Genomic DNA, 23,800 nt, shown 5'->3' on the forward strand with positions numbered 1-23,800 from the left:
GTCACATTAACATCTAAAGATTAATTACACACAACTTGGAAAAAGCATCCAGTTATATAAGATATCCAAATGACTGATACCTTTCTTAGATGTCAGTTCATTTTAAACATCTTAAAAATGTGTTTGAAGCAAACAGTTGAAATTGCAATGTTTTATGAGAAATGAAGAGGCCAAAAGTTCTTAAAACAAACACAAATTCATTTTAAAATGATAAATGCACCATGGTTATGATTTGTGTTGATTTCTACTGTACCTTTCTTTAGTCCAGGATTGAAAGCTAAAAAGAGAGTTTAACAGAGTTAAATACAAATAAATATTTTCTTTTATTCCCAACGTTACATTAACTAAATAAATATAAATTGTAATATATTGCAATATATGTTCAACATTTTTTAGAGAATGTGATGACTGAGATAGATAAGGCAGAATACTGATAACCCATAAAAATCTATCTCCTATAGTATGTTTTTCTAAACTCAGACCAAGTCTATGCTATATGCTGACCTCTTGGGAAGTAATGATTGGTCCTTCCCCTAAAGTCAATGTATTGTTGAACTCAACATTTTCCAAGAACTCAGTAGATTTTCTAGCTTCATTGCCGATGATAACAAAGTATACTCCTCTATTAAAATTTCACTTTTTCTCCTGGAACCTCCTACAGGAAATGTAGCTTAAGGAAAACATTGTTTTTGACTTAACAGCTTGTTTTTCCTCCAAATCCGATTTTTAAAAATCATGGGAAAAAAACAAAACATCAACAGATACTAATATTAGATGGCCCAATAGAAGTATTCTTATCTTGGTTAAGATACTTTTTCTGTAATACAGCTATTTTCATAACTAAAACTTCATTTATTTCTCACAATTAAAAATGGGGGAATCGAGATCATTATATTTATTATCCAGATAAATAACACTGCATTATTAAGTGACCTCCTTCAAAACACTGTGAGATCTTGCTTGATCTAAGACAAATAGCAAAGTCTATTTTGCAACAAAACAAAGTAATTATATATTTATAAATACTTTGGTATGTGTTGATCCGGACAAATGAATCACAGATTTATTCTTTGTAAAATTTTAAAGCCAACAGTAAAAATGATTTTCTGATATATTTAATAACACACATCTAAAGATAAAAACTTTAAAGATAAACATTTTGAAATTGTTAAAAATCAACTTTGGATTAAATTTGAATATTATGAAACTAAAGATGCATGAAATGCTTAGAGAGAAGGAATAGGTCAAAGACAGAAAAATGGAAGTGAAAGTAATGTTTCTATGCAATGATATGGATTAATTAGAGAGCATTGCACAACATTTTAAGTGTCATTGACATATACATGGCACATTTATTTTTCATCATAAGGTGTTTTGTCTGTAAGCAATGTAATTTAATGGTAATACAAACCAAAGCATAAAAAAAAAAAAAGTAGTGCTTTCACAAGGCACTTTAGGTAGAATTGATCTTCTAAATAATATTCATCAACTCTGCACCACTCAAATAATGGTTCTACTTCAATAAGTCTCTCACTCTCTCTCTCACACACACACAGTATTTTAATTTATTATTGGAATTAATAATCAATTCCTGTAATACTTTAAAAAAATTCCTGTAATATTTAAATGTAGAGTTTTCAATATACTGGAGTGAAAAAGAAAGGCTGTTTTAAGCACAGAAGTAATAAAGTGCTTGAAATGTGATAGGTCTAGACTTATTTCTAAGGGTAAGGAGGTACAAATAAAAAAAGCAAAACAAGTGACATGACAACAATGAAAAAGAAAACAAACACATATATAAAATCTATCCCAGGAGACATTTAGCTGCCAAGCTGAAGAATGAAATTGGTTTATAAACCAGTAAAGTCAAATATTGATCAATTTTCTTTAAAATTCAGGACAATAAGCAGATTCTGCATAAAATTTTCAGGACAATTCTGAAGAGACACAAATTCATCACATGAAAAATAGTCAAAAAGGGAACAATTTTCCCCCTCTAAAGCAATATTAAGTACTCATATGCTGACATAGAAATTAATAGATACATTCATTATATTAGGAAGATTTTTTACATAAAGTTCATTTCCAAAGGCATTCCTAAATTTCAAATGCTTCCTAATGTTTAAAGGTTTATCATTGATTTTTTTGAAGCATCCACACTGCTCAAGATTTTTGCAAGATCAAAATAAGGATAATCTTTATCATTTGAGATACTAGAATCTATGTGAATCATTATGACTGAAATGAATTTTTTTACTAATTAATCCAACCAAAGTTATATTATGAATGAGTATATCATTTATGGGTAACTTGAAATTTTACTAATAAATAAAATAAATATATCTAACAAGTTAAACTTGCTTTCACCAAGAAAATTGTTTTCAGGTATTAAATATTCTGCAATGTATTTAATAATAAATATATTAATTAATAAATTTAAGCCATTAATAGTTCAGGTATCATTAGTTTTACTTACACAATGCAATAATCACATAAAAATTTAAATTTGTATATGTGCTTACTTTGAAATATACTTGAAGTTTTAATATTACTTTCTAAATTTATTACTCAAATATCTTAATTAGTAAAGGAACATAAGTAATTAATTAGTAAACAACATGAATTACTGGGATTCTTGTACTACAAAGTTTAAATTAAGGAATCACATTTTACAGTAAAAAATGCAGCTTCTACTTAAGTCACATAAAAATTACAAAATTTATCACAATAACAATACCAAAACATGTTTTATTACTCTACACAAACATATTTTAACATTTCCTTCATAATCCTAACATAAATGTTTAAATACTCAACATGCACTAGGAACATCTGGCTAAATGTGAAAAGAAATATTGATAAATAGATACTGCTTGAATAGCTTAAAGGTCAACAGAGCTCACCACAAAGTTGATGGTGTTGCCTTAATGTTTGTTGACCAAATATCATGCACCAATCTATTACTGCCATTTACTTCAAAAAAGTAGTAACAATTGCAGTTGTTTTCTCATGTATATTTTTTAAAGTCACATAATAAAGCTACTTTAATGAAATTTTAAAAGGTCATTATCTTGGGGGTAAGTAAGATTTTAAAACATTTTTAAAGACATTCATTTGGAGATAATCAGATATCTTTGCCACTATAGTCAATTGAAAGATAATGTTTTCTATAAGTATTAAATAAATATTTAAATATTTATTTATTTAATGCATCACCATGTCTCAGTACATTACAGTGTTTACTATGCTTCCTAATATAGAGAAAAATCTGATAAATCAAGATTCAATTCAGAACCTAACACATATTCTAAGTTATGGACTAATTGTTGAGAACAAGTTCCTCATTCATTTTCTTATGCCAAGCCACACAAGAGTTTGTACTGAAGGTCACAGAATATAGCTGAATCAGTATAAAACAAACAAACAAACAAACAAAAAACAATGTAGTTGAAGATTGTAATGTCAAATTAATTGGCCAATACCTAGTTTTCTTTGAATAATGCTAATTTTAAAGCGTTCCATAAGATGTGCCAAGAAGATCCAATTCTTGATGTATAATCCAAATCACCCCAGTGCATCTCCTGTTTATTGCAAAACTAATAAGCTACAGCATTATTGTACTTGAGTCTGAACCACAAAAATAGTGAAGCTCAAATCAAATTTTCTGTTCAAATTGTGTGAAAGGTTAAGACTATAAATGCAAAAGATGCAAGATGATTAGTATAATGAGTACCTTATTTACAATAAAAGCAATGTTGCAAGTATAAAATACATTTTTCATCTCTGTATATTAAAATTTCCATTCATATAGGTCCTGGGTTTCTATAGAAGTTAGTTTACTGCTGGATTAAAGAAATATTCAGGGAATTCCGTGACACTCCAGTGGTTAGAACTTGGCAGTTTTACTGCCATGGCCTGGGTTCAATCTCTGGTCGGGGAACTAAGATCCCACAAGCTGTGTAGTGCAGCCAAAAAAAAAAAGAAATATTCATTTCAAAATTGACAACCAAAGTCATAGTGTTGGTTTTATTGGAGAGACTAAAACCTAGAAATTAAAAGGAAACCTTTTCACTAATATGCAATTGCCATTCTCTACATTAATAGGATTTTGGTTAACCAAATTCATGCTGTGCCATGCCAAATGGCTTATTTTCCTTTTTAGCCTAGAGTTGTACATATTTTTAAGTTTCTGAAGTTAACACATTTTTCCTGTTTATTACAAAATATTTCTAATCCATAAACTATTGGCTGTATTTTCTGCCTTTTTGTTTAGGGGATATCTTTGGGACCACAGCGTAGAGCTGTATGTCTTTTAAAATTCCTGAAATTAACTCATTTTTCCTATTCATTACAAAATCTTTCTAATCCATAATCTATTGGTTTTCTGACCTTTTATTTAGGGGTTATTTTTGGGACCACTAAAGCAGATAGTACTTTCAAATGTCATTTTCTTTTTCATGTTGACAGTGTTTGTACTTCAAAGAGCACAGAGGTACAAATTAAATTTTTTCTAGAATAAAATAAATTCACAGGCCAAGGACCAGAGCCCTTAGAAAGTCATCTGATTCAACATTCTTAGTATATATATGAAGAAATGAGGTCAAAAGAAATGAAATGACTTAAAATGTACAAACTTGCAACTAGAAGATGAATAAGTCCTGGAGATTCAAGGCACAGCATACTGGTTACAGTCAAAAATACTATATGACATACTTCAACATTGCTGAGACTAGTTCATAAATCTTCTCACCTCAAAAAGAAATAATAATTATGTGACATGATAGAGCTGTTAGCTAAAGCTACAGTGGTAATCACATTGCAATATATAAATGTATCAAATCAACATGTTGCACACTTTAAACTTACACAATGTTATATGTCAATTATATCCCAATAAAAAATAAAAATAAATTTTAAAAAATGAAAGGAAATGAAATTACGTATCTATGATCCACACAACGAATTAGAGGAAGAAGTGGAATTAGAATTCACATTTTCTCTACCAAAGAACTCACACACTCTGAAATGTTTTATTGATGGTTTATTGATCATTTCCAAGAGATGGAAACAATATGTATATCCAAAGCTATTTGCCCAAGGTAAACATTTACTACAGGGAGTATCAAAAAAATCAGTGTTTTTAAAATATATTTTGGGGAAATGCCAACTTAGATGAATATTAAATGTAATTTACCTTTTCCTGTACACACCAATTAACAAGGGAAAACAAGAGAAGAGTATACTTTATGAAGAAAAATCTTGATTTGGCAAATCAAAAAAATAGATAATTCCTATTAAAAATAGTAATTTGTAATTTAGCTTGGTCCTGGAGTGTTATTCCTCCTTTCCTTAAAGATTTAAGTCAAAAAGTTCTATCTCAAAATCTGACCTTAATGTTTTAAATGGTCCAGAAGCATATGGAGTGAATCTAGCCAATCATAATAGTTCCTTTTGACAGTTACAATTAAGAGAAGAAAAATTCTGTGATGTACAGGGCCAGATACCTTAGAGAATAGGACTCCTGTGAACACAGATATTTTGGGTTCACTTAATCACTTTGTAAAACTGTTCTAAGCAGCACAAATGCTAATTCCAAATACTTCCGGTTTAGTTTGGTTATTTAAGGGAGAAGATCCTTCTTTTAAGAATTGTGCTGTGAATTCCCTGGCGGTCCAGTGGTTAGGACTCCAGGCTTTCTCTGCTGAGGGCCTCGGTTCCATCCCTGGTCAGGAACTAAGATCTTGCAAGCTGCGCAGTGCTGCCATAAATAAACCAAATAAACAAACAAACAAAAAAATCCCAACCAAACAAACAAAAAAACACACAAAAATTAAAAAACTATAAAATAAAAAAAAAAGAGTTGAGCTCACTCCCCCAACTTCAAAACAAACAAACAAAACAAAGAAACAAACAAACCTCAAAGAAACTGAAACATGAAGGATTCAGCCCTAGTTACATTATTCTGAGAGGTGTATGAAGCTGTTCTGAGAATAACACAAATTTAAATGATCTTGAGAAATTCCAAAAACAAAAGACTGAGGGCTGGATCCATTGTCTTTTCATTTGGCAAAGAAAATACTAAAAAATCAATATTTCTGAAATCTGCCTCTAAGCTATCCAAAATGTTTGAAACAATTGTAGCTCTCAAATATTTCACACCTTTTAATACTCAATCTGTTCTTGAGTGAATGAATTCTAAATCAAGACCATTTTCAAATAGGACTTGATGGTGTATCTGGTTTTTGGGTCCATAGAGAAATTGATTTTTAAAGCATTTTCCTTTGCCTGATTTAATGCAGACAAAGTACATACCTCCAAGGTAATAGTGTACAATTTGCACACTACTAAAGGATTTAAGTTTTAAAATCTCTTCTTTGTGAAATTTAATATGATTTTCTTTTAATCAGTTTATCCAATTTTAGAAGCTTTGACTGGCTTGTCAATGACCATGAGTTGTGCACACTGAAAAATAACACAGATAAACTTTAATTAAATCTAGAGACATGTGCTAAATGTATATGTACTAGTTTTATTAATATAATGAAACTTTCCTTTAAAAAGAAGTTACTTTTTAAATTAAAAAACATTTGAAAATATTCCCTCACATTTTCACCAAATTGTTTGCTCTATAACAAACTAATTAAAAAATCTGCTGTAGTAGGAAGAAAACAGTAGGTAATTAAAGTCTCTGTATGGCATAACTGGACATGATAATAGGGAATGGCTTTTACTAAAACACTTCAGATTATTATTTCATTAATGGAAATCAACTTTGTGAATTCCAGAGTATTTTATCCTTCCACATGACTATATGCATTGCTAAAAATATTAGGCTCTGCATACCATTTAAAGTACAATTTAGAGACAAAGATATTTCATTGGAGAAGCATTTATATTTATAATATATGCACATCTATATTTATATTATAAACATATTATGTATATTCCTTATTATGTATTATATATATATGTAGTATATGAAATAGGAAACTAGGAAAGGAAATGGTTCATATAATAACCATTTGAAAAATACCTGATTTAATTCTATTTTGAGCAGAGGTTGTTACATTTTTGTACACAGGAGCATAATTTTTAAAAATCCATAAGAAATAACTAATTTCAATAACATTCTTTCACTATACATAAATATTACATGGCTGTCCAAAACAATGTTCTGTTAATTTCACTTTTAAATTCTCTGAAAAATGAGAAAGATAATGAACACTATTTATTGATAGTATTTTTTCTCCCAATGCATCAATTTAGAGAGTTGTATCTGGATGTACTACTTAGAAAATTCCAAGTAAATTGGTTATTCTATGATGTATCTCTTAATATTTACATATAACATATTTAAGTAGATAAAATGACTGAAAGAAAAAGTATGGTGTTAGAAGTGCAATCTGACTTGATGATTCTCTTTATGAATATGATTTCATCTTCTCATATGCTACGTTAGTGCCTAGGAAGTTGTGATTTCTTGTAATCACAGTGAATTAATACCAGTTTAAATCATAGTACCAAGTTGGTATTTTTAAATAATTGGAGACTTTTTGTTTATTTTCTATTTTATAGTCTTTCTCTCTAATATATATTTTGCTGGGACTTTGTGCCAGAGTACAGAACACAAGCTTTGGCAGAAATTTTCATTCTTGGAACTAACTGGCTATTCACATGTTGTATTTTAACATTTGGGGAAAGGAGTTAACCTTGAAACAACAGACCATTTCTAAAAAATAGTCTCAGGCTAGTTTTATTTTTTCAACTATTTTTCAACATTATATTGAAGAAAAAATGAAAAGTAAATGTATTGGAAGACCTATTTTTCCATTAGGACAGTTAAAATAATGAAATAAAATCCACATTTATGTTTGCTTGATATCAAAAGAAGTATGATCTTTTTTAAATTTTAGATCTAAATTATTTTAAAATCGAGTGTTTAATGGCAATATCCATGTATAATTATTATCCATAAAATTATTTAATTTTATATTTCAAATGTCAATGGATAAACCTGACATTTGGTCATCTGGCTATAGATTTTAGGAATAAACAAGAAGAGACATTTTCCTTGTGGTGTAACATTGGCTATCTATGTGGAGAACCAATCTCCTTTGGTGATATGTTGATAAATATTTTACATCAGCAAAGAACAAAGAGTAAAAGACAGTGCCACAAACATGAAGTAGAAATGAAAAGTAGAAGTAAGCTATTTCAAACTGAATTAAATACAAGTTTATATGCACAGGAAGAGGAGGAGGAGTATGAAGGACTTATGTTATCAGTCTGACAGATGAACTGACTGCATAAGGCACGTTAAGAGGTTTTTTGAATAAATGAAATGCTATCTGCCTTAGAAATCATCTTCACTTCATGATTACAAGACACAGATTCAAGGTAATAGCTCTTTGAATACACAAAATATAAATATTATATTTTGGTATTTGCAGAAGAAAAGCATATCAGTTAGAGATAAAATATTGCCTAAGATCTACTTTTTACATAATAAGAAAGAAAATATAAATCTTTCACATAGTATAAATTTGATTCTGTACTTGCTTGAGTTCTTAAGTATTAATCTCTCCCTTTACTTAGCTAAGTTTCTTCAAACATAGAATGATAATATTTCTGCTAGCCAGGTTGGGGAAATGATACACATATTGTGTCAAATATGCAGATTAGTATTGCTAAGAATCTGAAATTTGGCCTAAGAGAATCTAAAGCATGACCAACCAAGATGTTTATTTAAAATGTATGCCAGTCCTATCTAGTCCTCTAATGCCCATTGCACTCAGATGAAACATTATGACACAAGGATTTTTAAGAAGGGACAATTATAATGTTCTAGGCAGGTCCCTGGATCCCCTGATTCCTAAGTAGCAATATTTTCCTATTCTGTTTCTACATTTGTACTGGATTATGCAGGAAAGAAACCAGTGTTCACTCAGTTTGCATAGTTACAACTCACTGAAAAAATTCTAAAAGTGATTCTACATGTTTTTTTAAATAGAATTAAATTCAATTTGTATTTTATTTCTTTAAATTAAATTCAAGTACTACATGTAGTTTTGTTTGTTAAAATTGAAGGGAAAATTTTGTAATTAAATTAAATACCCAAATCACAATGTATGTTTCCAAAAACAAAATAATCTGATATTTTCCCTATAATTTGAAACATTATACCTGGATTTCAAGTGTCAAGGGAAAGAGAAACATACTCATTTTTAAAATAATGAATACTACTTGATTTAAATAAGACCTAAGAATATTGTTTTTTCTTACTAGAAGATATTTTTGGGTTTGTTTGTTTTTTTCAGAATATATATTATCCCTTAGGTTGATGAAGTTAAAAGAATAACTTGATATGTGGTTTTGAACTAAATAATCATGAATTTCAATTCATTTTAAACTTTACTTCTTATAAATAGTTAACTGAATAACATCAGAAAGAACCAATGCTAGTGCATCATTATATATTTTCAACATAAAACCATATATGGTTATCAATAAACTCTGAAGACTATCACAAAACTCTCATTTTGAAAAAATAGACACTTTCAGGAATGGACACAAAACATTCCCAGCTATCAATTGGCTCCTTAGTTCAAATAATTTAAATGAGATACATTAGAAAGAAGATATAGGATAGCCTCATCCACCAGAGGGCAGACAGCAGAAGCAAGAAGAACTACAACCCTGCAGCCTGTGGAACAAAAACCACATTCACAGAAAGATAGACAAGATGAAAAGGCAGAGGCTATGTACCAGATGAAGGAACGAGATAAAACCCCAGAAAAACAACTAAATGAAGTGGAGATAGGCAACCTTCCAGAAAAAGAATTGAGAATAATCATAGTGAAGATGATCCACGACCTCAGAGAAAGAATGGAGGCAAAGATCGAGAAGATGCAAGAAATGTTTAACAAACACCTAGAAGAATTAAAGAACAAACAAACAGAGATGAACAATACAATAACTGAAATGAAAACTACACTAAAAGGAATCAATAGCAGAATAATGGAAGCAGAAAAATGGATAAGTGACTTGGAAAATAGAATGGTGGAATTCACTGCTGCAGAACAGAATAAAGAAAAAAGAATGAAAAGAAATGAAGACAGCCCAAGAGACCTCTGGGACAACAATTAAATGCAACAAGATACACACTATAGAGGTCCCAGAAGGAGAGGAGAGAGACAAAGGACCTGAGAAAATACTTGAAGAGATTATAGTCGAAAACTTCCCTAACATGGGAAAAGAAATAGCCACCCAAATCCAGGAAGTGCAGAGAGTCCCATACAGGATAAATCCAAGGAGAAACATCCGAGACACATAGTAATCAAATTGGCAAAAAATAAAGACAAAGAAAAATTATTGAAAGCAGCAAGGGAAAAATGACAAATAACATACAAGGCAACTCACATAAGGTTAACAGCTGATTTCTCAGCAGAAACTGTACAAGCCAGAAGGGAGTGGCATGATATACTTCAAGTGATAAAAGGGAAGAACCTACAACCAAGATTACTCTACCCATCAAAGATCTCATTCAGATTCGATGGAGAAATCAAAAGCTTTACAGACAAGCAAAAGCTAAGAGAATTCAGCACCACCAAACCAGCTCTACAACAAATGCTAAAGGAACTTCTCTAAGGGGGAAACACAAGAGAAGAAAAGAACCTACAAAAACAAACCCAAAACAATTAAGAAAATGGTCATAGGAACAAGTGCATCGATAATTACCTTAAACGTGAATGGATTAAATGCTCCAACCAAAAGATGCAGGCTCGCTGAATGGATACAAAAGCAAGACCCTTATATATGCTGTCTACAAGAGACCCACTTCAGACCTAGAGACATATACAGACTGAAAGTGAGGGGATGGAAAAAGATATTCCATGCAAATGGAAATCAAAGAAAGCTGGAATAGCAATACTCATATCAGATAAAATAGACTTTAAAATAAAGAATGTTACAAGAGACAAGGAAAGACACTACATAATGATCAAGGGATCAATCCAAGAAGATATAACAATTATAAATGTATATGCACCTAACATAGGAGCACCTCAATACATAAGGCAACTGCTAACAGTTATAAAAGAGGAAATCAACAGTAACACAATAATAGTGAGGGATTTTAACACCTCACTTACACCAATGGACAGATCATCCAAAATGTAAATAAATAGGGAAACAGAAGCTTTAAATGACACAATAGACCAGACAGATTTAATTGATATTTATAGGACATTCCATCCAAACACAGCAGATTACTCTTTCTTCTCAAGTGTGCATGGGACATCTTGGGTCACAAATCAAGCCTCAGTAAATTTAAGAGAATTGAGATCATATCAAACATCTTTTCCGACCACAACACTATGAGATTAGAAATGAATTACACGGAAAAAAAATGTAAAAAAAAACAAACGCATGAAGGCTAAACAACACGTTACTAAATAACCAAGAGATCACTGAATAAATCAAAGAGGAAATCAAAAAATACCTAGAGACAAATGACAATGAAAACACGATGATACAAAACCTATGGGATGCAGCAAAAGAAGTTCTAAGAGGGAAGTTTATAGCTATACAAGCTTACCATAAGAAACAAGAAAAATCTCAAATAAACAATCTAACAAAAAAAAAGAAAGAAAGAAAATATAATTCAAAATTAATTATATACTGTAAATCAAGGATTTTAGGAGTTATAAATATATCATAGAATGCAGTACTACTATTAATAAACATGTTGCCACTAAACTTAAAAATATTAATAAGTATGTGTGACTTCTTGACAAAAAAATGTCTCAAAGAACAAATCCTTTACACAGGTGAAACTATTTTCAGGCCATGTATAATCCAAATCCAAACATATCCTGCAGTAAAACAATGCAATACATTTAGGGGCATATAGTAATTTAGTAATAAATTCTCTCACAATATTTTTGGTCAAATTTTTTTGTTTAAGGCTAATGGACTGTGGTATATTTAGCAAAAGATTGCACAAAAATAACCTAGAATAGTGTCTGACATTGTTAAGCATTTGACAAATATTTGTTGAGTAAATGAAAACATGTTGAATGTTTGAGTGTCAATATGTCACAGTCACCCTGTGACACTAATTCCAGCTCAGTGAAAAATAATGAAACCAAATCTAAGGATGAAAGAAAAAAGTTTATAATGTGTGCTTGTATCGAAACCATTTCTCACCCTCTTGGGGCAAATTTTCTAAATGGTCTTTTTGTCAGACTTTGTATAACCTATTTTTGTTATAATGAACATCCTTCTACATCACTGCCTTGGTTTGCCAGGTCATGAGTTTCCACCAATAAGAACACTTGGAACCCTACATTCTTCATGATTTTTAATCTTAAAATAAGAAAGAATACTTTTTGCCTACCCTTCTTTGTTTAGGCAGAATTCTCAAATCTAAAATACCAAATAAAGCATCTCTGACATTCATTAGACCAAAAAATATTTATCATTTATTATGCTGCAGGACTTGCTATATATTGAGAATACTTTGGTGAAAAAAAGGAACATGGTCCCAGATCACCTGGCACTTATATTCTATTAAAATATATATATATATATATCTATTAGAAGACATGCTAATGTACAGGTTTCTGTTTAGCATTTTTTCAGCAGTTTTGTCCTGTCTTTGGTATGCTGTCTAAATGGCTTAACCTCAGTGAGTCACTTTAAAATAGGCAAATTAGGTGTCATTTTCCTACAGGTCATTGATCCAAATTATCTCTATATAAGTACAGGTACAGATCATAGAACATCAGGTCAATGGAAGAATACATTCAAATTTCACTTGATTTGCAGGTACTTACAATCACTTTACAAGCCTTAACTTTAAGAATGTAAATATTTTAAGTACTATTTCAAACGGAAGAAATGCCTTCTTTGGTTTTCAAAGGACATTTAAATCATAGACTGTCTCAGCAGAAACAATTTTTCAAAAATAGCTTATAAGGCAATAGAGAAATGTCTAAAAGATGCTGTAGGTAGTACCATAAAATAGAAAAAGAAATTTCATTCTGTTGACCAAACGGTTGGGGTGGATTCCATTTTATGACTTTTGAATTTGATAGCATTTTTAAAGGATCTAAATTTGACTATTGAGTAGAAAGAACACTGACCCAGTTTTCAAATACCTATGACTACACTCCTTACTTGGTATGTGACCTCTGCTGACTTAAAGTACTTTGCCGGGTCGATACATGTTTTTTGTTTGTTTGTTTTTTTGTTTTTTTGTTTTTTTGGTTTTTTTTTGGTATGTGGGCCTCACACTGTTGTGGCCTCTCCCGTTGCAGAGCGCAGGCTCTGGAAGCACAGGCTCAGTGGCCATGGCTCATGGGCCCAGACTCTCCGCGGCATGTGGGATCTTCCCGGACCGGGGCACGAACCCATGTCCCCTGCATTAGCAGGTGGATTCTCAACCACTGTGCCACCAGGGAAGCCCAATACATGTTTATAGTTCAAACAATTAAGATAAGAGTTCACCATCTTATGTTTTCATAAAGTAGTGTTAATTAGGACCAAATTCAGAATGGATATTCATGACTATAATACTTGCTATCACTTGTATATGCTGCATTTCTGTGGCATGCAGGAGTACAAATGAAATGTTTATTACACCACAAGAAAACTAAGTCATTTCTCTAGTTTCCATTGACTTAGCAACCAAAGAAGTCACTTGGTCTTTATCATTAATGTATAATCCCAAATTAATATTTAATACTGCATAAAATGGATCATTACTGGTCACATTTATAAGACAGATTTAAGAGAGGAACTTGTATACCTCAAATGCTATTATAAATGTTGACATGTCTATAAATATTCAACATAATTATAATTCTATATGGGTCATTCTCTCAGTATGTCAGGGAACTTGTAATAGAGGGACAGAAGACAATAACAAAAACAAAGGTACAGAAATAAAAGAAGGAAGACATATAAATGACACAAATATTGTATTGTTTGGTATGCCATTATATATCACATAATATTATATATGTATATATATATGAAATTTTGTTTTGTTTTTAGATCATCTCAGTTTTGCACTGTAGTGCTCCAAGACCATTGCTATACTCTTTGCCAGGATGGATTCATCTTTGTTCTTACAGAAAGTCTTTATTGTAGATGTTAAAAAACTCAGAAAATGAGTGATTAAAGCTGCCCAAGTTTACAAAGTCAGCAATATTTGCACTCAGACAATCTGATCCTGATGCTTATATTCTTTCTTTTGATAAATGTTTTGTTTTGATAAAAGTCTATATATGAATCAATATGCTCAGATAACATTTATCCTGGATGTAATATATGTATATTTATATATCATGCTATCTAATCTATCTATATATATCTATAAGTAGATAATATTAACATACAATACAATTCACACATTCATGTGCACTAAAATATCATTTTTAGCAGTTCTTCAGTTTTCATATCAGTTCTATGAATACTCTCAGATTCATAAAAATATTATGATATAATTAGCAGATGAAACTTTAATACCCATTTGAATGATTACTGATCACCTTCCTGTTTCCTTTATTTTGAGAATTTTAAAATCATTGAATTTAGCCCAAGAAGAATTTGATGTGATTAAAAAGGAAATTTTGTTTTTCATCTTTCTAGTAAAGTATTTTGTGATCCTCAAACTAATACTGTTAAATAGTTGACCATAAACAAAGTAGAATGCCAGAAATTTGTGGCTGTTCATTAAATTAATTACTATTAATCAAGTTTCTTTGCTTTTCTTATCATGAAGCCTTTTCTATGTTACATTTAGCCTAACAAAGTTTTGAGAATGAGCTTACTTAGTAAACATATTTTCTTCCCTTGTGACACAAAGAATTGATGGAATCAAAGATAAAACTTTACCTTCATTCTTACCAGAACTCAAATGGTAAATGATTGGAAGGTATTCTAAGTTTTTCCATTTAAATACTGGTTCTCTAATTTGCCTGCACATTTAATCAACTGGATAACTTTGCAAAACTACCATTTCCAGGCTCTATTCCCAGAGTAAATGATAATATTGGCCTGGAGTGGGACATGGCATCAATATATTTTGCCTTTTTTTTTTACTGTGGTAAAGTATATATATATATAAAAAACATAAAAATTTACTAAAAAAGAATTTCCATTAACAAGATCCACAGGTGATGCATCTGGACATGAAAATTTGAGATGCATTCATTTTAACTACTCTAAAAATCATTCATATGTACTTTTTTCATTTAAAACCCTGTATCTGTGATTAAAGGCTGGTGTTGCTGTCAGATAGCAGTCAAATAGCTGTGAAGGATATACACAAACTGCAAACAAAGCTTTTTAGATATTAAAGGATTAAATGTATTGTGTTGACTTTTCATCAAAATTTCAGTTTGGCTACGTAAATACAGTGCTAAATTGTAGTGACGTCTCCCATGATTTGATGTCCTACTCTGATATGGCAAATATTATAACATTGATAAATTAAAAACTGTTTTGACAGACCTCTGCTTAATCACTTCATTGGTCAAACAAATTCATTTTTCTTTCCATGAATAAAACATATTGACTTGTTGACTTCAGTAAGCTGTATGTCCCCAATTAGGATGCTACTTTATAGTATAGTATGTCCATTTACTTTTTTGCTGCCAAAATGTGTTTTATGCTTAGGAAAAGTTAGATATGTGTTCATAGACATGTTAATATTAGCTGCACTTGCTATTAAATTTATTTCATTTAATTAAAATTTTATGTTAACTAGTAAAATATGAATACAAAATAATTGCTTCAAAGAAGATTAATCTGAGCTTTTCAGAAAGACTTGTTAATGGCAAGTTGCACCAAAGCTTGTCATAGAATTACGTCTGAGCAGGATAACAGCAGAAGATTCAGGAAAAGTACCATAAAATTCCAGAAGGATTCCATATTCAGAAAGCTTTTCAAGCATGTTTAAATACTATTTTATGGGACCCAAAATGGCAATTACAGACTATGCATTATGGGTATGGTTTTTGTAATAAGATGATGCATGGCTCTAACCAGTGAACATACAACTAAAGAAAAGACAAAGACATCAAATAATAGAAGATAAATGTGCACTTCTTTGTTTCAATTATTTATGAATCACATATATTTAAGGTACGTATGCGTTTTAAAATAATTTATCCCTTCATCTGATTTCTTTGGTAAAGTATCCTACAACTGGTTCTAATTGTATCTGTTAATAGGTTTCCTATTAGAATTGAATAGGGTTATATTCTTATAAATAAGAGTTTTCTAACTAAAAGTTTGTTAATCTTATCAATAAAATTTAGCTTTAATTTCTGGTCTTTGTGGTTTAATTCTTGGTGGATGTGCATGAATTGTATGTGTATGTTAAGAAAATTTTCCCAGTGATCTGTGATGGACACAATTTAATAAAATTTTATCTTTGCCATTTCAGGAACTCTATAATAAATAAGTCATTTGTTCAATGTGAGATGAAATAATAATTTTAAAATTACACAATTATACATTTTCAATTTAAAAAATGCCTATAATATAGTTTTGTTTTTTACACATACTATGTGTCAAGAACTCTGTTTTTGCATTTATTTTATTCCTTCAACAACTGTCTAAGTTTGTAAATATTACTATTTCATTCCTACTTAATGGATGAGGAAACTGAGTTTCAGATAAGAAGATAAGAGGCAGATCTGAGATTGAGATAAAGGGGTTTCTGACTTTTGAGATCTTTGTGGGCTTAATCACTGCATGAAAATATTTCTTCAGAATGGTCCCTGGCAGAATGGGCAGAACACAAGGCAAGCTCTCATGTAAGATTCAAAAACAATTTTGAGACTGGTTTTTAACCCGTGTTATCATTACACTTTTGTGTAACTTTGTGCAAATAACCTATCCTTCTGACTCAATTCCAGATCTGTGTGGTGGAATGTTTGTGTATATTATTTTAAATATTCACTTTAGAATTGAAAGATTTCTTATACTCTTATATTAGGGACGAATTTTTGAATTAGCAGGTTGACCAGCGACTAATTTACTCCTTATTCTCTTCGTTAGTATCTCTTCTTGTTCTTCTCACTCACATGAGAATATCTCCCTGATATTGCTCTGTAGTCAAGCAAAAAAATTCAATTTAATAGTCAATTAAAATTTGTGGTAGAGAAGATTGAAGTTATTTATTATATTGGAAGTTAATCAGAGAGTGTTTGTGCTTTTCAAATATCTGCTTTGCCCTGGTTTTATTTAGTTGACTATAATTGCCTGTTCATACTGTCTATACATGAAATGTCTAAGTATGATACCTGTGCCATTTGCTAAGATTTTTCTCTAAAAGTAACATTCTACATGCACTTGTAGGGTAATGATTGTAGTCCATCATGAATGAGGAAAAAATTCAAAGTATGGCTATGTTGATCTTCCTGTTCTGTACCAATTTAGTTAGGAGATGAATGTCAAACATTTATTTGTTAAATTTGGCAAATAGAAGTAAAGACTTATGTTTCATTTGAAGAGGATCTTAGAAAAGTCCTGTATGCTATCACATTCAAGTGGTGCCTATATGAAGAATGTCAAAGCCATCTGCAAATGAGTAGATTTACTTATGTGAGCCATTCTAAAATGATCTGAATATCTGTTACTATATATTTTAAAGTATAATGCTTTTGCCAGCTAGTGAACAATAAAATTCAGGCTATAAGACATTAGTGAAAATGAATTACCTAAGCCAATACTTACAAATAGTATGCACAGAATTTTACCTTTCAAAATTCTCAAATTGGGAATGGTTAAATCCTGCTCTCTATTCCCCAACATTTTTTTGTCTGTGTGTTCATTCTCTTTAGTTCTCATTTTAAAAGATAGCAGAAATTACATATAATCAATTCAGGACAATTTCATTTAATATTCTAGTTTGTATGTGCTCACTCCTGGGTCTATTTAATCTGAAAAAAAGAGCCACATTATTTGCACACTATATAGGAAAAAGGAGAGGCTAAAACTGATCTAGAGTCAAATACTGGGTGATATTCAGGAAGTAATAAGTATTCTTGTTCTTTCTTTTGTTAATTCTGCCTCATAATCTCTTGAAAATGACTTTCTAAGATTAAAAATCTAGATGTTATTAAGTAATTATACAGAATTTAAAATCTGACCTGGCTTTGGTGAAATGTTAAGCCATGAAAAAACAAATAATATGAGGTTAAATTAAGAACTTCACTGAAGTTAGAGGCATTTGATGACATGTTTAATTCATTCAGGATTATCATGGAATCAAAGTGTAGGGACAAAATAATAATTCTCTTAATCCAGTCGGCTACCTCATTGCAAGACTGAATTTTAGTTATCTGTGTTACTCTTAATTATTCTCAAGAGACATGACTCCACAATTTCCCGGAGACTTTATCCAATGGCCTATCTTACTCTAAAGAAATGGTTCTTTAGAGCTAGTACAATCTCTAAATTTAATTCAAAGCCTTTTTCTATATTTAGTGAAAATAAAGAACTGTTGATCTTCAAATACTCTGTTTTCACTAAATATTTAAATACTTGAAAACAATTTTAAAATCACTTTTCAACCTTTCCTTCTCCCAATTCCTTTATAGTTTTCTCATGGGTTATGTTTTCTTCCCCTGATTGGTTGTTTTGCTCTACTCTGAATACTTTTGTTGTTGTTATTGTTGTTGTTTTAAAAAACCCTCATAACTCTTGGTGCCCCAAACCCTAACAGTCTCTCAGTGGTAAAGTAATGATATCAAAGTTCTTCTGTTCCAAATAGACTGTTACTTATAAGATTTATACTTTTCTAAATTGATCCAAAGTGTGTGATCCTACTTCTTTGTTGCAAATTTAACTTTGGGCCTCATTAAAATCTGTGCTGTAATTTGGTGATATTTAAATCTTTTTACCTAAAAAATTGTTCATTTTTTCACATAATGAAATATAAAATAGATTTATTATACATGACTGGTGGATCAGAAAATTACATTAGCTGCTGTCCCTTATACTATGCTTACAAAAAACTAAACAAATAAAAAATCTCCCTTAATTCTATCAGCTCTAACTTCAATTTTTTCTTCAGTTATCTAAGTTTTCTGAATACTCTTTAAATTAAGGTTGCCCTTGAGTAACTGTGTCCAAGATCTGAATATTACACCTTTCACCTTGAATTCTCTAACATGTTAGTTAATGAATTTACTACTAAAACATTGATTTCTTTAGGATACATGTTATCCAACTTTATAAATTGGCTTCCAAACAATTATTTCATTGATATGCCATAAAGCTAAATCTCAGTCATACTTGGTATGAACTATTGAAATCTATGTTGGCATTAATTTGTATTTTGCATCATTTTTAAGCAATTTGTGGTATTTAAAAATATGAAATCTCACAAATTTAAGAGATCATTGGAAGAATGGTTTAAAAAGTTAACATTTAACATTATTTAATAATGTTAAAATCGAGACTTGTACGTACTTGAGAATCTAAAGGGAAAAACATATTAGCCCGTCATAATAAAAGCAAAAAAATTAAATGAAAAAACTAGCTATTACAGTATTGTAATTAAGCATGATTATCAAGTAGAAATGACTTTAAAAGTAACATTTTATACTCCATACTCTTATATTATATCCTATAATTTATGATACTTTTTGGTTTATTGTTTTCAAAAAGTCTTTAGTCTTCCAAAGTTTGTGAATGTAGTGTTCTCTTCTAATCATTTTGCTTTAAATATCTCTAATGAATAAGCAGATGCAAAGAAAAGAAGGAGGAGGCTGGAGGAAGACAGGGAAGTAGGAAAAGAGAGAGAGAGTTGAAATTTCTATGTTGACATATTTTACACACCTAAACCTGAACTCTCAAGAAGTTCACAAAATGTCTTTTTAAAATGCTTCAAGGAATGATTACTTAAATAGCATGTGTCTTAAAATGTAGATAAGAAGACTTTTAACATGCTTTTTAATCTTAAACACAGGTATTTTTTCATACTCTTCCAAATATATGCTTTTAAACTATAATGGTTTTAGTACCAGGTGATTTGATCAACAGCTACTCAGAAAAGCTGCATTTTTTAAAAAAAATCATCATATGGAGGAAGACCCCATGGCTCTGATTCAGTATGTAGTCTGTCTATAGTCTATACTCTTCCAGATTGAGGTTACACATTGTTGTCCTTTTAAGCTCTGGTCTCTTATTTCAATATAATATAAATGGTTACAATACAAGGTGATACCTAGGACAACACAGAGCTAAATTATTTCTATTATTGCTGCCCGCTCAGTGTTATTACCTTCAGAGATGTAATCCTAGAGACACTCCTCTTTCCTTCTTCATTTTTATGACAGTTTATAACCTCACTTTAATTATGTAAGTGTCATTAATCCACAATGACACCTAAGAAGCCCAGATGAAGTCTGAGTTATATATTTATGCACAGTGTCACCTTCATTGAAAGGCCAGGTTTCTCCTGTGCATTTCTTTAACAGAAAAATACAAAAAAAAAAAAAAAATCCCATGTGTGTCTACGTGCTGTGTCATGACATATATGCTCAAGTGCATCAGATTTCCCTTAATGAATGTTTGATGCATAATTCACTTTTTAAAGTTAAATACAACAAAATCATCAGTTCCCTTAACTAATACTTCATTGAGTAAAAGCAACAGCACACAGGTAGCTATTTTTGTTGTTGTTACAGTGTGTGTCATGTTTTCTAAAGTATGCGCTCATACAATTTTTAACACAATGTAAAGAATCTTTCAGGTTATGATTTGACTTGTCATTAGAGTAGGATTATGGAAAGGATGATATGTGGATTAAGTTCTTTGACTGAATAATGAGAAGTAATATACTACCTCTAAATTTCCCTATAAGACTGAATTTTTATAAACTCTAAAATATTGCCTTTTGCTTATGTCTGTCTGACTACCCATCAGATTATGTTTAAACCATGCAGATTGCCTTTTAAGTGCAACCCAACTTTCTATTCAATCTTATCTTCCATTACTCATCAGTCATTCCCTTATTGTTTCCAGTACACCTAAATCATACTTCCATCCCACCTATTACCTGTACCTGTAATTGTGTTACCTTTCTCATCCATCTTTATGCAAGCTGTACTTTAATCAAGGCTTATAACAGCATCCTTTCCCACCTTCCAGTTCTTTCAGACTAATTTTAAGTTACAATTGTTTTCTTACATGACCACTATATATGTACAACAATATGTATTACACACCACCTAGGAAAATTTCTATACTGTTGCAGGATTTCTGTTTCCATTTAAATCTGTGGACCATTCCATGTGAGAAATCTCTTCTGTTTCTCTAAAAGCCTCAAAGGCAATAATAGCATATTGCCAGAGCAAATGGTACAATTAACAAAGCCAGTTAAATTAATTAATGAGCAGATGCTAAGTTTAAAGAGAGAAGGGAGGGCACACATGGACAATTAGCAAATTAATTATAGTCATATTTATGCCTCTATTATTAAGGTCAATTATGTATTTATTTTAAGTAAGGTGATTTATCCTTCATTATCAGTATTTGACTTTCCAAACTTACATTTACCTTTCAAATATATTGATTTTCTGGGTAGAGATTCACCCAAGAGATTCACTACAAAATTTTACTGACACTTGTAGAAAAGATATGAAATTTTACCAGAATGATTATGTGATTATCTTTAAGTAGAATTGTCAAGAGAATTGTGACTTATTATTTTGCTAACCACCCATTCCTATTGTTGTTGTCGATCTTGAGCCATTATATAAAACATATATACCTACACTGTATTTGTCTCTTTATTTTTTAAATGTGATTTATATATTTAAGGTTACTTAGTGCCTCATTAATAACCGCACTATGAATTTTTCAAAGTCCGTCTTTGAAAATTCTCATCTAAAACTCCCATGTTTTCACCCCATGTTGTTTCAGCCATATTGTTCTGCATGTTTATTGGTAACAAGGTCAAATGCTTACTTTTACTCAACACTTATATTTGGGGGTTTGAACTGGCTTTGCGCCCAATCTTATATTCAGGCACTCTGTGCAAGTTAAATACAATTACAGATACTAAACGGCAATATATTAACAACCTGAATAAAACCTTTGCTGCAACACACACTCAAATTTGATGACTACCCGCTCCTTGATGAGAAAACATCAGGCGACAAGTTCAGACACAAATTATTTTAGAATTAAAAAGAGAAGACAAAGTCTCAAATAGCAGACATTATAACTAGATTAAATGACTTATAATATTATTTTTTATAGGTGACAGTTGAGGCTTATATCAAAGTTCACAGTATTCAGGTTTTCTTTATTAAATATTCCTACACACAGCTAGTTCATACTCACAGACAGACAAAAATAAACCTGAACAATGCAATTGAAAAAAATCCCTGTGTGTATACCCATGCTATATGTGAGTTACCCTGTGATGAGATATACCTATTAAGCACTACAGCAGACAAAAACATTATCCCTGCTGGCTTCTAAGTTAGTTAACAGTGATACATTGTTGATGTTGTTATAATTACAGAAAACAATGAAATAGCAGACTTAGTACTTATTTTAATTCCTTAAATAGTATATCCACAAGTCTATGGAAGCTAGGGGATTGGTTGTAAGATATAACCATGTAGAAATACCAGATATTAAATCAGGAGAATTCAGGATACTATGCATATTTCTGGTTTCTGGAGTTATTAATTTTTTGCCTAATTCTTCTTAAAACTCATATTAAATTCAGGTTTTATAAGGGACTTTTTTCTACTATATTTATTACTTTAATGACTATATGTCAGCTCTTTCTCTATGATAGTTTCTATTATTATTTTGTTCATCCATTTAGAATTTATTCTTTTATGGCATTCAGTTTTCTCCATGCAGATTTTATCCAAATCAAAATGGGAGATTTTTTATTTGCACTATTTAAAATTATCTAAAATTTAAAATTTCAAACAGTTTTACTTCTTTGGACAAAAAATACTATTTTTTTAAATTGTTGAAGATCCTTTAATTTTGTTAGCCTCCAAATTATTTTCACTGTGAATTAGGGGTTTTAATGTGAGTCTTAACTGATGGTAATTTTTTCCTAAATTGGTACTAGACAACCTGTCAAAAAATGAGGAAGTTTAAATTTTGAGTATGGCCATACACCATTACTTAAGGTATCCATTTATTATGTTTTTTAAAATTCAGTCTACTTTTTGCCATTTATATTTTATTCACTATGAGTAAAGATATTTAATACACTCTGCCAAAGACTGACACAGTTTGTCCTTTTTTTCCCCTTAAGCTATGCCAATGAAAAACGTAGTGTCATCTCATGAAATCTTGCTATGATTTTTGAAAGATATATTTGTGGTAGTTATAAAAGATGGTTTGCTCATGTTCTTTTCATTCAGCTTCTTTTTGTTGAAGCAAACGTTAAGCACCATACTAGTAAATGGCAAAAGTCTATTTGTACATCGTGGCATGAATGTATAATTATAAAAATACACAGATGATAAATGATCGATAAATTTTAGGTTAAAATACATCTATAAGAACCCTGTGCTTATGCTGTATGATTTTAAAAGAGGAGAAAATAATGAAACAGATTCTCCTTGTATTCAAAAATCTGAAGCTAACTCTAGGCAAAGTTAGTTTGCTTTCAGTGTTCTCTTGCTTCCATGAGCCTGCTGTGTGTTCAGAGCCTTTTCTCAATGTTTTACCAATACTCACATCACTGATGTTATTTGATCATGAAAAGACATGTATGTGTCAAGTTGTACCTGTATTC

At 30.7% G+C, this 23,800-nt stretch overlaps 1 protein-coding gene across 6 annotated transcripts in view; it reads right to left on the reverse strand.

Annotated features, from left to right (window-relative positions):
- The window catches only part of PCDH11X (protocadherin 11 X-linked), a 779,467-nt gene that overhangs the window by 116,161 nt on the left and 639,506 nt on the right, over nt 1-23,800 (reverse strand). For all 6 annotated transcript variants that reach the window (XM_059049893.2, XM_067023489.1, XM_067023490.1 and 3 more), the window contains one exon: nt 254-277. In XM_059049893.2, the coding sequence (XP_058905876.1) occupies nt 254-277 (24 nt within the window). The remainder of the gene's footprint in view (nt 1-253; nt 278-23,800) is intronic.

Source organism: Kogia breviceps, chromosome X (assembly GCF_026419965.1).
Source record: "Kogia breviceps isolate mKogBre1 chromosome X, mKogBre1 haplotype 1, whole genome shotgun sequence".
Lineage (NCBI taxonomy): Eukaryota > Metazoa > Chordata > Mammalia > Artiodactyla > Physeteridae > Kogia > Kogia breviceps.